The 12533-nt window shown below is 41.5% G+C and overlaps 1 protein-coding gene across 1 annotated transcript in view; it reads right to left on the bottom strand.

Moving 5' to 3' along the window:
- LOC115169830 (neuropilin-1a) overlaps positions 1-11899 on the bottom strand; it is a 74890-nt gene extending 62991 nt beyond the window's left edge. The window contains exons 1-2 of the mRNA XM_029725838.1: positions 11203-11899; positions 10327-10501 (exon numbers count right to left, since the gene is read on the bottom strand). Coding sequence (XP_029581698.1) covers positions 10327-10501; positions 11203-11272 — 245 coding nt within the window. The 5' untranslated portion in view covers positions 11273-11899. The remainder of the gene's footprint in view (positions 1-10326; positions 10502-11202) is intronic.
- Positions 11900-12533: the final 634 nt, after the last annotated feature.

The following is a 12533-nucleotide window of genomic DNA, read 5'->3' as shown; positions in this document are numbered from 1 at the left end:
TAGCACAGCAACAACACAGTTATCTAGACATTCATGTTTGTCCTGGCAGATCATTTTAATGCTTGTCCTGGCAGATCATTTTAATGCTTGTCCTGGCAGATCATTTTAATGCTTGCCCTGGCAGATCATTTTAATGCTTGTCCTGGCAGATCATTTTAATGCTTGTCCTGGCAGATCATTTTAATGCTTGTCCTGGCAGATCATTTTGAAGATGCCAATAATATATTTCTATACCATCCACATGGTCAGCCGGCCAGCCACACAGCAGTAACTCTTATTTTTAGACTGCAGCTGTGCTCCAGTCCGCTGCTTATTCTGTTTAGATACAGGAGGAAGGCCAGATAGATACATAACCATCTGTGGTGATAGATAGTCCTATAGCCCTTCCTAAATACAAGCGGTTGAGTTTTTTAAATGTATTTTTTATTTCACCTTTATTTAACCAGGTAGGCCAGTTGAGAACAAGTTCTCATTTACAACTGCGACCTGGCCAAGATAAAGCAAAGCAGTGTGACACAAACAACAACACAGAGTTACACATGGAGTAAACAAACATGCAGTCAATAATACAATAGAGAAAGTATATATACAGTGTGTGCAAATGAGGTAAGATTAGGGAGATAAGGCAATAAATAGGCCATAGTGGCGAAATAATTACAATTTAGCAATTAACACTGGAATGATAGATGTGCAGAAGATGAATGTGCAAGTAGTGATACTGGGGTGCAAAGGAGCAAAAAACATAAATAACAATATGGGGATGAGGTAGTTGGAGGGCTATTTACAGATGGGCTATGTACAGGTGCAATGTAAGCCGCTCTGACAGCTGATGCTTAAAGTTAGTGAGGGAGATATGCGTCTCCAGCTTCAGTGATTTTTGCAATTCGTTCCAGTCATTGGCAGCAGAGAACTGGAAGGAAAGGGGGCCAAAGGAGGAACTGGCTTTGGGGTTGACCAGTGAAATATACCTGCTGGAGCGCGTGCTACGGGTGGGTGCTGCTATGGTGACCAGTGAGCTGAGATTAGGCGGGGCTTTACCTAGCAAAGACTTATAGATGACCTGAAGCCAGTGGGTTTGGCGATGAATATGAAGCGAGGGCCAGCCAACGAGAGCATAGAGGTCGCAGTGGTGGGTAGTATATGGGGCTTTGGTGACAAAACGGATGGCACTGTGATAGACTGCATCCAATTTGCTGAGTAGAGTGTTGGAGGTTATTTTGTAAATGATATCGCCGAAGTCAAGGATCGGTAGGATAGTCAGTTTGTAAGGGTATGTTTGGCAGAATGAGTGAAGGATGCTTTGTTGTGAAATAGGAAGCCGATTATAGATTTAATTTTGGATTGGAGATGCTTATGTGAGTCTGGAAGGAGGGTTTACAGTCTAACCAGACACCTAGGTATTTGTAGTTGTCCACATATTCTAAGTCAGAACCGTCCAGAGTAGTGATGCTAGACAGGCGGGCAGGTGCGGGCAGCAATCGGTTGAAGAGCATGCACTTAGTTTTACTTGTATTTAAGAGCAGTTGGAGGCCACGGAAGGAGAGTTGTATGGCATTGAAGCTCGTCTGGAGGTTAGTTAACACAGTGACCAAAGAATAGCCAGAAGTATACAGAATGATGTCGTCTGTGTAGAGGTGGATCAGAGAATCACCAGCAGCAAGAGCGACATCATTGACGTATACAGAGAAAAGAGTGGCCGGGGGGACCTGATATCCATCCCAAATGGCACCCTATTCACTATACAGTATAGTTCACTACTTATCACCAGGGTCTATAAGGCTTATAGCACTACAGATGTCCTATCTTAATTTGACCAGTTTCTCACAGCAGGAAAATAAAGCTGCATCAACAGGAAATTAATATGTGGATTATAATATATACTTGTGTAGGGTTTTTACATTTTTAGTTAGGATAAACCAAGTCTTACATTTTAAAGTGGAATTTACAAACTTTAGAAGCCTTTTTAAACCTTGAATACACTAAAATAATCTGTGACAAGCGAGTGATCAAATTAAGATAGTATATCTGTATATAAGGAATAGGGTTCCATTTGTGATGCAGGTCTGATCTCCAACTTCTCCACAGCCATATCGAGAATGAGTCTCAGCAGTCAAGAATCAAAGACGTCTGCTGTCCTCTCCTCTCCTATAAACAATGCTGCTTTATGAGTTCAGACAGACTGGGGGGTCAGCCTAAGGGCCTGTTCTTGTGTTGGTAGCAGATACAAGGCATTCCTCCATGCCACTCGTGATAGAGAGTTATTATCCACCAGGGTCCCTGCTGTTGGTGGGCGGCTAACCCTAACCCTGGCTCCAGAGGATGGGCTTCCTGTCTGTCTGACTCTGGATGAGTCTCAAATGGCACCCTATTCTGTATAGATTTCACTACTTTTGACCAGAGCCCTATGCGCCCTAGTCAAAAGTAGTGCACTAAATATGGAATAGGGTGTCATTTGAGACACCCACTGCAATGTTGAAGTGATATAGACCATCGGCTCATCCTCTCATCCTGAGGACACTAACTGGGTGACCGTCAGACTCCCCTTTGACCCCTTAAGGGACCCTGACCCCAGCGGTAAGAGGTCTCCCTGCATCCTTATGGTCTTTTCTGTCCACTATGAAATCACCTGAAGCTACAATGACATGATCCAAACAGAGTAAAAAGGCACTATTTTTAACTGATTAGTTCATTGAGTTTGTTGCTCAGTGTCTCATGATTGTTGTTGGCACAGACACACACACAGACACACACACATCACGTCGCCATGGTAATTGACAATATTACTATTCACAGTGAACTCTGGAGAAAGCCACTGTCAAGGGGGACAGACTGTGTACATGCTGTAGACAGCAGACCTGTGTTCAAACACTATTTGAAATCTTTCAATTACCTTGAACATTTGCTTTAGCCTGCCTGGAGTGCCAGATGAGCTGGGTTTGCAGTTATGATACTATTCTATTGGTCTATGAAAGCCAGGCAAGTTCAATCAAGCACAGACAAAGTATTTGAAATGATTTCAAATAATCCTTAAACCCAGGTCTGGTACACAGTTCTTGTGACTTGTGATGCATTTCCTAAGTCCTGAAGACATCTGGAAGGGGGTGCTTTCTGTCCACAGAGGGATAGCAGCTGTGAGACTGCAGCGCAGCACCTCTCTGAATCTGAGTTTTGTCTTAACTCTCTCCTCATTAATCTGCTCGTTAGACTGAAATCTGACATGTGTTTTCATTAGGCTGTGCAGAACTTCAGCCTGCTCATGAGTAGGGAGGCAGAGGGCCTCCGGATGCTCTGACTACTAAAATGCACTTTAGACTGAAGATGACTGAAGGGCACATTTTAGACCCATTGCCTGTGTGTCGGTTAACAAAACACACAAAGGTTTTGTCCCAAATGGCACCCTGCCCATCAAAGGTAGTGCACCCTATATAGTGCATTACCCATCAAAGGTAGTGCACCCTATAGGGAACATGATGCCATTTGGGATGCATCCACAATGTTTCGTCTGGCGTAAGCCAAGTGGTGAGTGACAACATTTATTTGGGAAAATGCATCCAAACAATCATGACAACGGTCTTGAGAAAGGAAAAGTCATACAATTGCACAAAGCATGATTACAGTACAGATAATACCTATTTATATACTGTGTGTACAAAACATTAAGAACACCTGCTCTTTCTATGACAGACTGACCAAGTGAATCCAGGTGAAAGCTATGATCCCTTATCCACTTCAATTAGTGTAGCTGAAGGGGAGAGGACAGGTTAAAGAAGGATTTTTAAAACCTTGAGACAATTGAGACATGGATTGTGTATGTGTGCCATTAATTAGAGCTGCCTTTGAACGGGGTATGGTAGTAGGTGCCAGGCGCACCGGTTTCTGTCAATGCTGCTTGGTTTTTCACTCTCAACAGTTTCCTGTGTGTATCAAGAATGGTCCACCACCCAAAGGACATCCATCCAACTTGACACAACTGTGGGAAGCATTGGAGTCAACATGGGCCAGCATCCCTGTGGAGACCATGCCCCTAATTGGGGCTGTTCTGTTATGTTTATGTATGATGTAGCTATTCAGTGTAAGCCAGTCATAAGGTTAAAAAATGGGTCAACTGCAGTGCCACTGTACCGGGGGTAAAAAATGCTTGGTGTCCATGGTGTGCACTGCTTCAATACAGAGAGAGAGATCAAGATCGAGAGATCGAGAGAGAGACATAGAGACATAGAGACAGAGAGAGAGACAGAGAGAGAGAGAGAGAGAGACAGAAAGAGAGAGACAGGGAGAGACAGAGAGAGATCGAGAGAGAGATGGCGTGTGGAGAAGAAAAACAGGAAACTGAGGAGTGTATAGAGAGTTCAGTGTGCATACAGTACAAAGTGAGAAATGGAATGTCATAAGAAAAGAGAGAATCCAGATGAAATCCAGAAGTCTGTCCAAGAGGTCATAGTACGACTGCCCATCAGGCTGACTAGCCTATGGCTCTATAAGTCACCACCAGCAGTCTAAATAAGTATTTCATCTGGTTGACCACAATGACCACAGAACCATAGTGGGGCAGTGGGAATGTCCATTGACCACACTGAGAGGATCATTCAATTAGGGCTGTATCCTTCACTGGACCATTCCTCTCCAGCAGGACACCCTATACCCTACATAGTGCACTACTTCCCCATGGTCCTGGTCAAAAGTAGTGCAAAACATAGGGAATAGAGTGCATTTGGGACAGTCACGGTCTCTGACCAGGTTAGTAGCAGCACTGCTGGTTGGGAGTCTGTAGGTCGGCAGCTGTGGTTTTATTTGATACGTGTCATACCACAAAGGTTATGTCAACTACAGACAACAAGTGAAAACAAGGCAAGAGTAAACATGTCGTCCCCCACAAATATTGCAGCGCCCCCCCTTGGGCCAATTGAGATATAACGTGTGACTAACGTACTAACGCACGTGCCTCATCCATGTAGTTTAGGAACCTGCAGGCTGGATTTAGTCCTGTAATCACCCTACATCCTGGCATTTAGATTTGATTCAATTACACGACTTGAAGTTCAAGAGAGAATAACTTCAGATAAGCATGCCAGTCCCAACTCTGAAGTTCACAAATCGTTCATTGATGTAATTGGGAAACTTTAGTGGAATTTAAAATCACGAGCACCAGATATCTTAAGTTAGGATTTGTCTGGAAATTCCTACAGCAAACTCTTAGATTTATGAGATTATGTAAAGAGGGGTTTTACAAGAATCTATTTTCAACTCTGATATGGTTGTTTTAAAATTGGTATATAAAGGCCGATGTCACGAAAAGACACGATATAATCACCAACTATTTATTTCCGTACAGGGTAATGTAATAGTGTTGTTGCAGCTACTTAGTACATTGAGAGAAAAAAAGAGTCTCAGAAGTAACTTCCATGGAATGGCAGACTCTTACAGAACCGATCACAATAGTGACAGTAAATACATGAAGATAGAGTGCCCTCATGGGCCTGGACCCAGATTCACAAAACCTTTTTAAGAAGGAATTACTTCTTAACTGCCATTGTTTCCTTAACAATAGACTTAAGAAGAAAGTTAAGCAAAGTTGCTATTCCTCGAAATCGCTCTTGGAAATATTATTGCGCTATTTCTTATGTTTCTCCTTAAGCAAAAAGTTAACAAGAAATTAGATTCTGGAAAAGAATGTTTTTAGAAATGTATTTCATTCCAAGATAGCTAAACCCTTGTCTTAAACTCAGAGCATTGAAAGAAAAAGCTCATTAAAACAATTGAACATGTTTAATTCACTCACAAACTTAATCTGAAAGTTTCAGTATTGATTATTTTAAACCCAAGAACATGTTTTAGAACAATATGCTACATGATTGCCATTGCTAGCTAGATAGCTAGCTAAAATAGTTGCCTAGCAACAAACATCTTAAGAGGATTTTCAACGAGATATAAGAAATTTGTAAGAAAATGATTCAATCTTAAGATATTGTTGAGGAATTTCACTTACGAACTATATTATTTTGTGAATCTGGGCCCTGGCCATTCCAGGAATGGAACTGTCTGTCCCAACCCCTTACAGCAAAGTAAGGGGCAAGGCTCATGATCGGTAATGGTATTATTAAAAACACAACATATAATATAATGTATACCAGAGTAAAATCTAATATATGCATGCAAGTATGTACAATACATGACCAAAAGTATGTGGACACTTGCTCTTTGAACATCTCATTTCAAAATCATGGGCATTAATATGGAGTTGGTCCCTCCTTTGCTGCTATAACAGCCTCCACTCTTCTGGGAAGGCTTTCTACTAAATGTTGGTACATTGTGCTTCCATTCAGCCACAAGAGCATTAGTGAGGTCGGGCACTGATGATGGGTGATTAGGCCTGGCTCGCAGTCTGCGTTCCAATTCATCCCAAAGGTGTTCGATGGGGATGAGGTCAGGGCTCTGTGCAGGCCAGTCAAGTTCTTCCCCACAGATCGACAAACCTTTTCTGTATGGACCTCGCTTTGTGCACAGGAAAGGGCCTTCCCCAAACTGTTGCCACAAAGTTGTAAGCACAGAATCATCTAGAATGCCATTGTATGCTGTAGCATTAAGATTTCCCTTCACTGAAGCTAAGGGGCCTAGCCCAAATCATTAAAAAACAGCCCCAGACCAGAGATCCTTCTAATCCCCAGCTATGTGGTGGCAGCATGGTTCAACAGTGCCCCTGTGTCCCGAAAACATCAAGCTTTCTAATCGCCCAAGTATGTCCTCACTCACAGGACATCTCCAAGTCATATGAAAAAAAAGACACTACACAGTTAGTACTTTGAATCATATCTACTCTCCTTTTGGAGAGGAAAAGGAGATGTTTATGTCTACACAGATAGCACTTTGAATCATCATTACTCATTTTGGTGAGGAAAATGTTGTTCAGTGCTTCTTCCTATGAGGAGGGAAGAAGTGTCTCCAAGGAGACGACTACATCGGCACAGCGAGCCCACTGTTCAATCAGCCCTTTACATTTGGGTTTAGCCTAGTGTTTGAACCTTCGGGCTCACCAATGGGTTTAGCCTCAATGTGTTGGTTTCAATAGAAGTACCCTTGTCCGGGGGTATCATCGGTTGGGGCCACAGTGTCTCCTGACCCCTCCTGTCTCAGCCTCCAGTATTTATGCTGCAGTAGTTTATGTGTCGGGGGGCTAGGGTCAGTCTGTTATATCTGGAGTATTTCTCCTGTCTTATCCGGTGTCCTGTGTGAATTTAAATATGCTCTCTCTAATTCTCTCTTTCTCTGTTTCTCTCTCTCTCTCGGAGGACCTGAGCCGTAGGACCATGCCTCAGGACTACCTGGCATGATGACTCCTTGTTGTCCCCAGTCCACCTGGCCGTGCTGCTGCTCCAGTTTCAACTGTTCTGCCTGCGGCTATGGAACCCTGACCTGTTCACTGTGATTACTATTATTTGACCATGCTGGTCATTTATGAACATTTGAACATCTTGACCATGTTTTGTCATAATCTCCACCCGGCACTGCCAGAAGAGGACTGGCCACCCCTCATAGCCTGGTTCCTCTCTAGGTTTCTTCCTAGGTTTTGGCCTTTCTAGGGAGTTTTTCCTAGCCACCGTGCTTCTACACCTGCATTGCTTGCTGTTTGGGGTTTTAGGCTGGGTTTCTGTACAGCACTTTGATATATCAGCTGATGTAAGAAGGGCTTTATAAATACATTTGATTTGAAGTAGAATGACTCTTTCCGACATCTTGTTTTACATTTTCTCAGCAGTGAAGGCAAAAACAGGAAGGCCAAGTGTATTATTGGATACAACATGATTTGTTTGAGGATTGGTTTCTAAGGAAGTAAATTGGGCTATGAACTCCAATAATCTGTTTGTTTGTGCTCAGTTCCATGGGCATTTCCCCTTTATTTCGTCACAGTGAAATTGACAGGGGTCTTTAACAGCTAAACTCTATAAGTGACAGAGACTGATTATATTAGAGCCATAGAGGGTCATGTTATCCTTTGTTTATCTCCCGCCTTGTATGTAAATACCGTTAGTAGCTCTGTTACCGTGTACGTCTTCATGTCTTTACTGTCACTATTGTGATCGGTGCTGTAAGAGTCTGCCATACCATGGAAGTTATTTCTGAGACTCTTTTTCTTTCCATGTACTAAGTAGCTGCAACAACACTATTGCATAATTGAAAGCAGACAAAAACTCAGATTCTGAGAAAGAAAATGTTATTTGCGAGTAAAAACTTGGTCATTATCGCACGCTTGAGGAAAAAGTTCAAACAACCTCAACAAAATATGTCTCTGATTACTCTATAATCCATATGTCTTGTTATGGACTTCTGCTCCAGTTTCTGTTGAGGGATTTTTTTTCATCGGTCATGCTATTTTAGTGTCAGTGTGAGGTAAGTCTGTCTTTGATTAGGCTCAGGGCTGTGTCCCAAATTGCACCCTATTCCCTATATAGTTCACTACTTTTGACCAGGGCACATAGGGAGTAGTGTGTGATTTGCTTGCTAAATAGGGAACAGGGCCTGATTTGGGACTCTGACTTTGATACTGCTCCACATTGGCATATCGAATGGACACCAGAGCATCTCCACAAAAGCTTGATTGATGTTATTTAGATGTCTGACCACTCAAGGAATGTAAAGTTGTCAGTTCCGACTATGATATCAAGAGAAGAGCTCAAGATTGCATAAAAATGTAGCATAGACCGACCCCTCCTTAGAAGAAAAAAAACCCTGATGTTTTGTACAAGAGCTCTGCTTGAAGGCAAATAGAACTTAAGCATCCTTTATTTGGATAGCTAGTTAATTACAGCCATGTTCCAGGAACATGTGTTAATAATTAATAATATAGGGTGGTGATGGCATGCGCCTCATGGGTCGCGACCCAAATGGCACCCTATTCCCTATTTAGTGCACAAGTTTTGACCAGGGCCTTGGTCAAAAGTAGTGCACTATATAGGGAAGAGGGTGCCATTTGCGATGCAACCATGCACTGCAGCTTTCCCAGACATTGTATCTGAAGGAAGGAATTCAGTTGTGACAATACATTTGAATTACAAGGAGACATTTGAAAAGAGTGGAACCACCGTAGGACAATGACCCTAACCGTTGCAACTACGACTTTTATAGATGATATTGAAATATCATGTTTTGGAGTTTAATTTGCAGATGTTAATAGAGGGAGAAAAAAATTATCTTAGGAAACTGTGGTTTAGCCAAGGCCCCTCATTTGGCATTTTAAACATTTAGTCTCTTACCACAACTTTCACTTCTGCCAAACAATGACTATGAACTATAATCTAAATCCTCACAACAAATATTAGAGTAAACCTATCATCACAGTCAAAAACACAGGCTAGGACAGGCTAGTTTGCCGTTACACAGAACTTAATGATTAACTTAGAGAATGCCTCCATTCCATGTTGGAACTGGAAGTATTCCAACCATGGTTCCAAAGAACAACAACTATCCTTACAGATATACACTATCCAGGATCTGTCAGAACGCTAAACACTGCTAACATTTTATAGGTCCCTTGGTGGTGAAATGTGATCCAATAGCAGTTAAGGACCCCAGCACGAGTCAGTGAGCCTATGATTTACACATAGTTTATGAAGCATTTAAAAAGACAGAGGGACCATAATAAAAATGGGTTTATTTATGGTAAATTGTGAACATGTGGGCTTTTGTGAGAAGGCATTCTTACCCTGAGGTGCAGAGTGCAGGTATGTAGGTGTGTGTGTGTCATACTGTATGTGTCATACTGTATGTGTCATACTGTATGTGTAACCCAAATCATAATCAATGATCAGGACTAGATAGCACAGCTCCAGAAAGGAACTAGGAAACATTCACCCACAACTAGGCAAAATATACATTACATAATTGACCCAACAATATTGTAGACAGCACTACACAGCAAAATAAATATATAAAATCAAATATCAAAAACAAAACGCTTCATTCCAATTATATTTCCTCTGAAATGCCAATATCCAGAAGTAATGGATGATGCTCCAGTCTAGTTTTCTTTCATGTTCAAAGGATCAAATCAAATTGCATTCGTCACATACAGATCAGTACAGATCAGTACTGTATGCATCACATGTCTCATAGTAGGAGTGCTGATTTATGATTCGTTTTGCCTTTTTGACAACAATCAATATAAATAATTTGGACAGAGGGGACCTGATCCTAGATCACCTCTCCTACTCTGATACGTATGGCCCCAGAGGGAAGGAAGTGAAACATCTTTGAAATACTGAATATTGTTCTTATTTTGACCAATAGGTGGCAGAGTTTGACACTTCATCCAGAAAAGAGCGCGTTACTTACTTGCAGTCTCTGTCCTCCAGATCAAAATGAGGGTTAAAGTTGATGAGTATCTTCTGTCCTGGGTCTGGGGCCGATATCACCCACATACATTGTTGTGATGGAGGGTATGAGGTCGGATAGCCAGGAGAGGTGAGATAATCTGCACTGGTTATCTCAATGTTATCTCCACATTTATCTGCAAACAAAAACAGATAGAGATAATTATTCAACAGGGAAATTACACATACAATTTGTTTTATAACAAAAGAAAACCAGTAGGGTGATGCGTAGGCCTATAGTCTCCCCTCTAAAAAAACGATGTGTGATCATTCAGAAACAATATTGATAACACTCAGTTAATCCTACATGGAAATAATTAACCAGGGGAAATGTTAAAACACACATTTACCCCGTGTGCTTGTTTCAAAACTATTAGTGAAGCATGTGCTATGAATCCTAAATAGGGTACTTTGTCATTTCATATCCTTCTTTTTTTACTACATGAATAGTAAATAACATATGAAATATGAAGACATGCTCGCAAAAGAACCCGCACGTACCCACACCATAAACGATAAAGGACATCGAACAGCTTTGCAAGAACAAAAGTAATTGATTAATGTACAGTATTCCCTCTCTCCGCTGTTGACGGAACGACACCTTTATTTAAATAAACTAATAATACACCTCTCCCGTTTTGGATAACCTGACTTTCAATTGATTTAGAGAACAGAGCTACAGATGCGCCCAGCAAAACCCACCAGCCTACTGTAGCCAAGATGCACCTCTGTAGACGACCCGAAAACAGGTGAGTTGTGATGACAAATCGTGCAAATTAAGGATTTTTTTAATAAGGCTAATGTTAGAAAATATGATATTTCAAGCGTCCACACTTACAAATTTGAGCCAATGAAGCCACAAAGAGGAGTTCGGTTGAAAAGAAAAGTATAAATCCACAATACATCATTGTGCTGTAAAATACACACGTGTAAAAAAAAAATGAAAAAAAATGCTTTATATGTCCACCTTCTTATAGTGCGCAAAGCAAAATAACAAACGTCTCAGAAATGTCTAAATTGTTCTGAGTGCTTCAGGTCGCAAGCAGCATCCTGTGTTATTATTCAACTACGGTTTCCTCTCTCTGAAAGTCGTGTATCTCTCCCAGAATAAGAATGTGCCATTTCCAAGGAAAATTATAATAATCCAAACGTAGAAAACAATTCAGAAAACCCAGTCACCTAAAGTGCCCCGACAGGTATCAATCGAAAACTGATATTTTTACATAAAAAATGTAACGAAAAAGTTCCAGAATTCAGTAATATCTCATACACTCACTATCCCGTCTAAAAATCAACCAAGGCATGAGTTAGCTACAAACACCTGCGTACTGAGAGTGCGAGCGGGCTACCCAATTCCTAATCCTCTTGACTGCGTTCCGTTCGGTAAAGGTTCGCCCCTTTTCCGAAGCGCGCTGACTGACCGACAGAGTAGAATGTCACTCTCATTCGACTTGACGCCTACTGTGAAAGTAACAGTGAGTGGTATTTCCACTCCCCAAATTCCAGCTCCAAGACGCGAACACGCACAGACTGATCACTATGAGACGAGTGGGCAGGAGCGAATGACACCGGTGCGCCCTCCTCCCGCTCGTGCACAGCAGAGGGAGAGGGCTGAATTGGAAGGAAGGAACATAATGGACATTGCACACAAAGGCATTCATTTTGATAAGAAACCTAAGCTGTTACAAATTAAAAAAACAACAAGTGATTAAAATATAACAATGGGCCCTTATAACAACGGCATAGGGGTTTATGGGGAATTGTTACTTTATGCACTTGACGCTTTCCTTAACTGATAGCTCCTTGCATATGAAATAGGATACTCATAATTCTTATTCATTTACAGTAGTTTAATATCAGTATATTATATATGTATTGTTATAACACCACTTCAATTCTACACATAAAGAGGAATATTTTGATCTGTGCAAAGCCAGTCTTCTGTTCCTATTAAGAATGCTGCCATGACCCTAACAGTTGTTCTGTAGCCTATTGCTTATAAGAGAGTGCGTAGGCCCACTACTAAAGTACCATCACACAACAGTCTGTTGAAAAAGCAGGCTTTTTATCTCTGAAGGGAGTGAGGAAGAAAGAACCTCAATCATCAGCACACTGGCTATGAACATCCCCCCCCCCCCCCATATTGTCATGAGTAACATCCTCATTTTG

This window comes from Salmo trutta, chromosome 31 (genome assembly GCF_901001165.1).
Source record: "Salmo trutta chromosome 31, fSalTru1.1, whole genome shotgun sequence".
Classification (NCBI taxonomy): domain Eukaryota; kingdom Metazoa; phylum Chordata; class Actinopteri; order Salmoniformes; family Salmonidae; genus Salmo; species Salmo trutta.
This window is presented reverse-complemented; position numbering and strand designations above follow the sequence as displayed.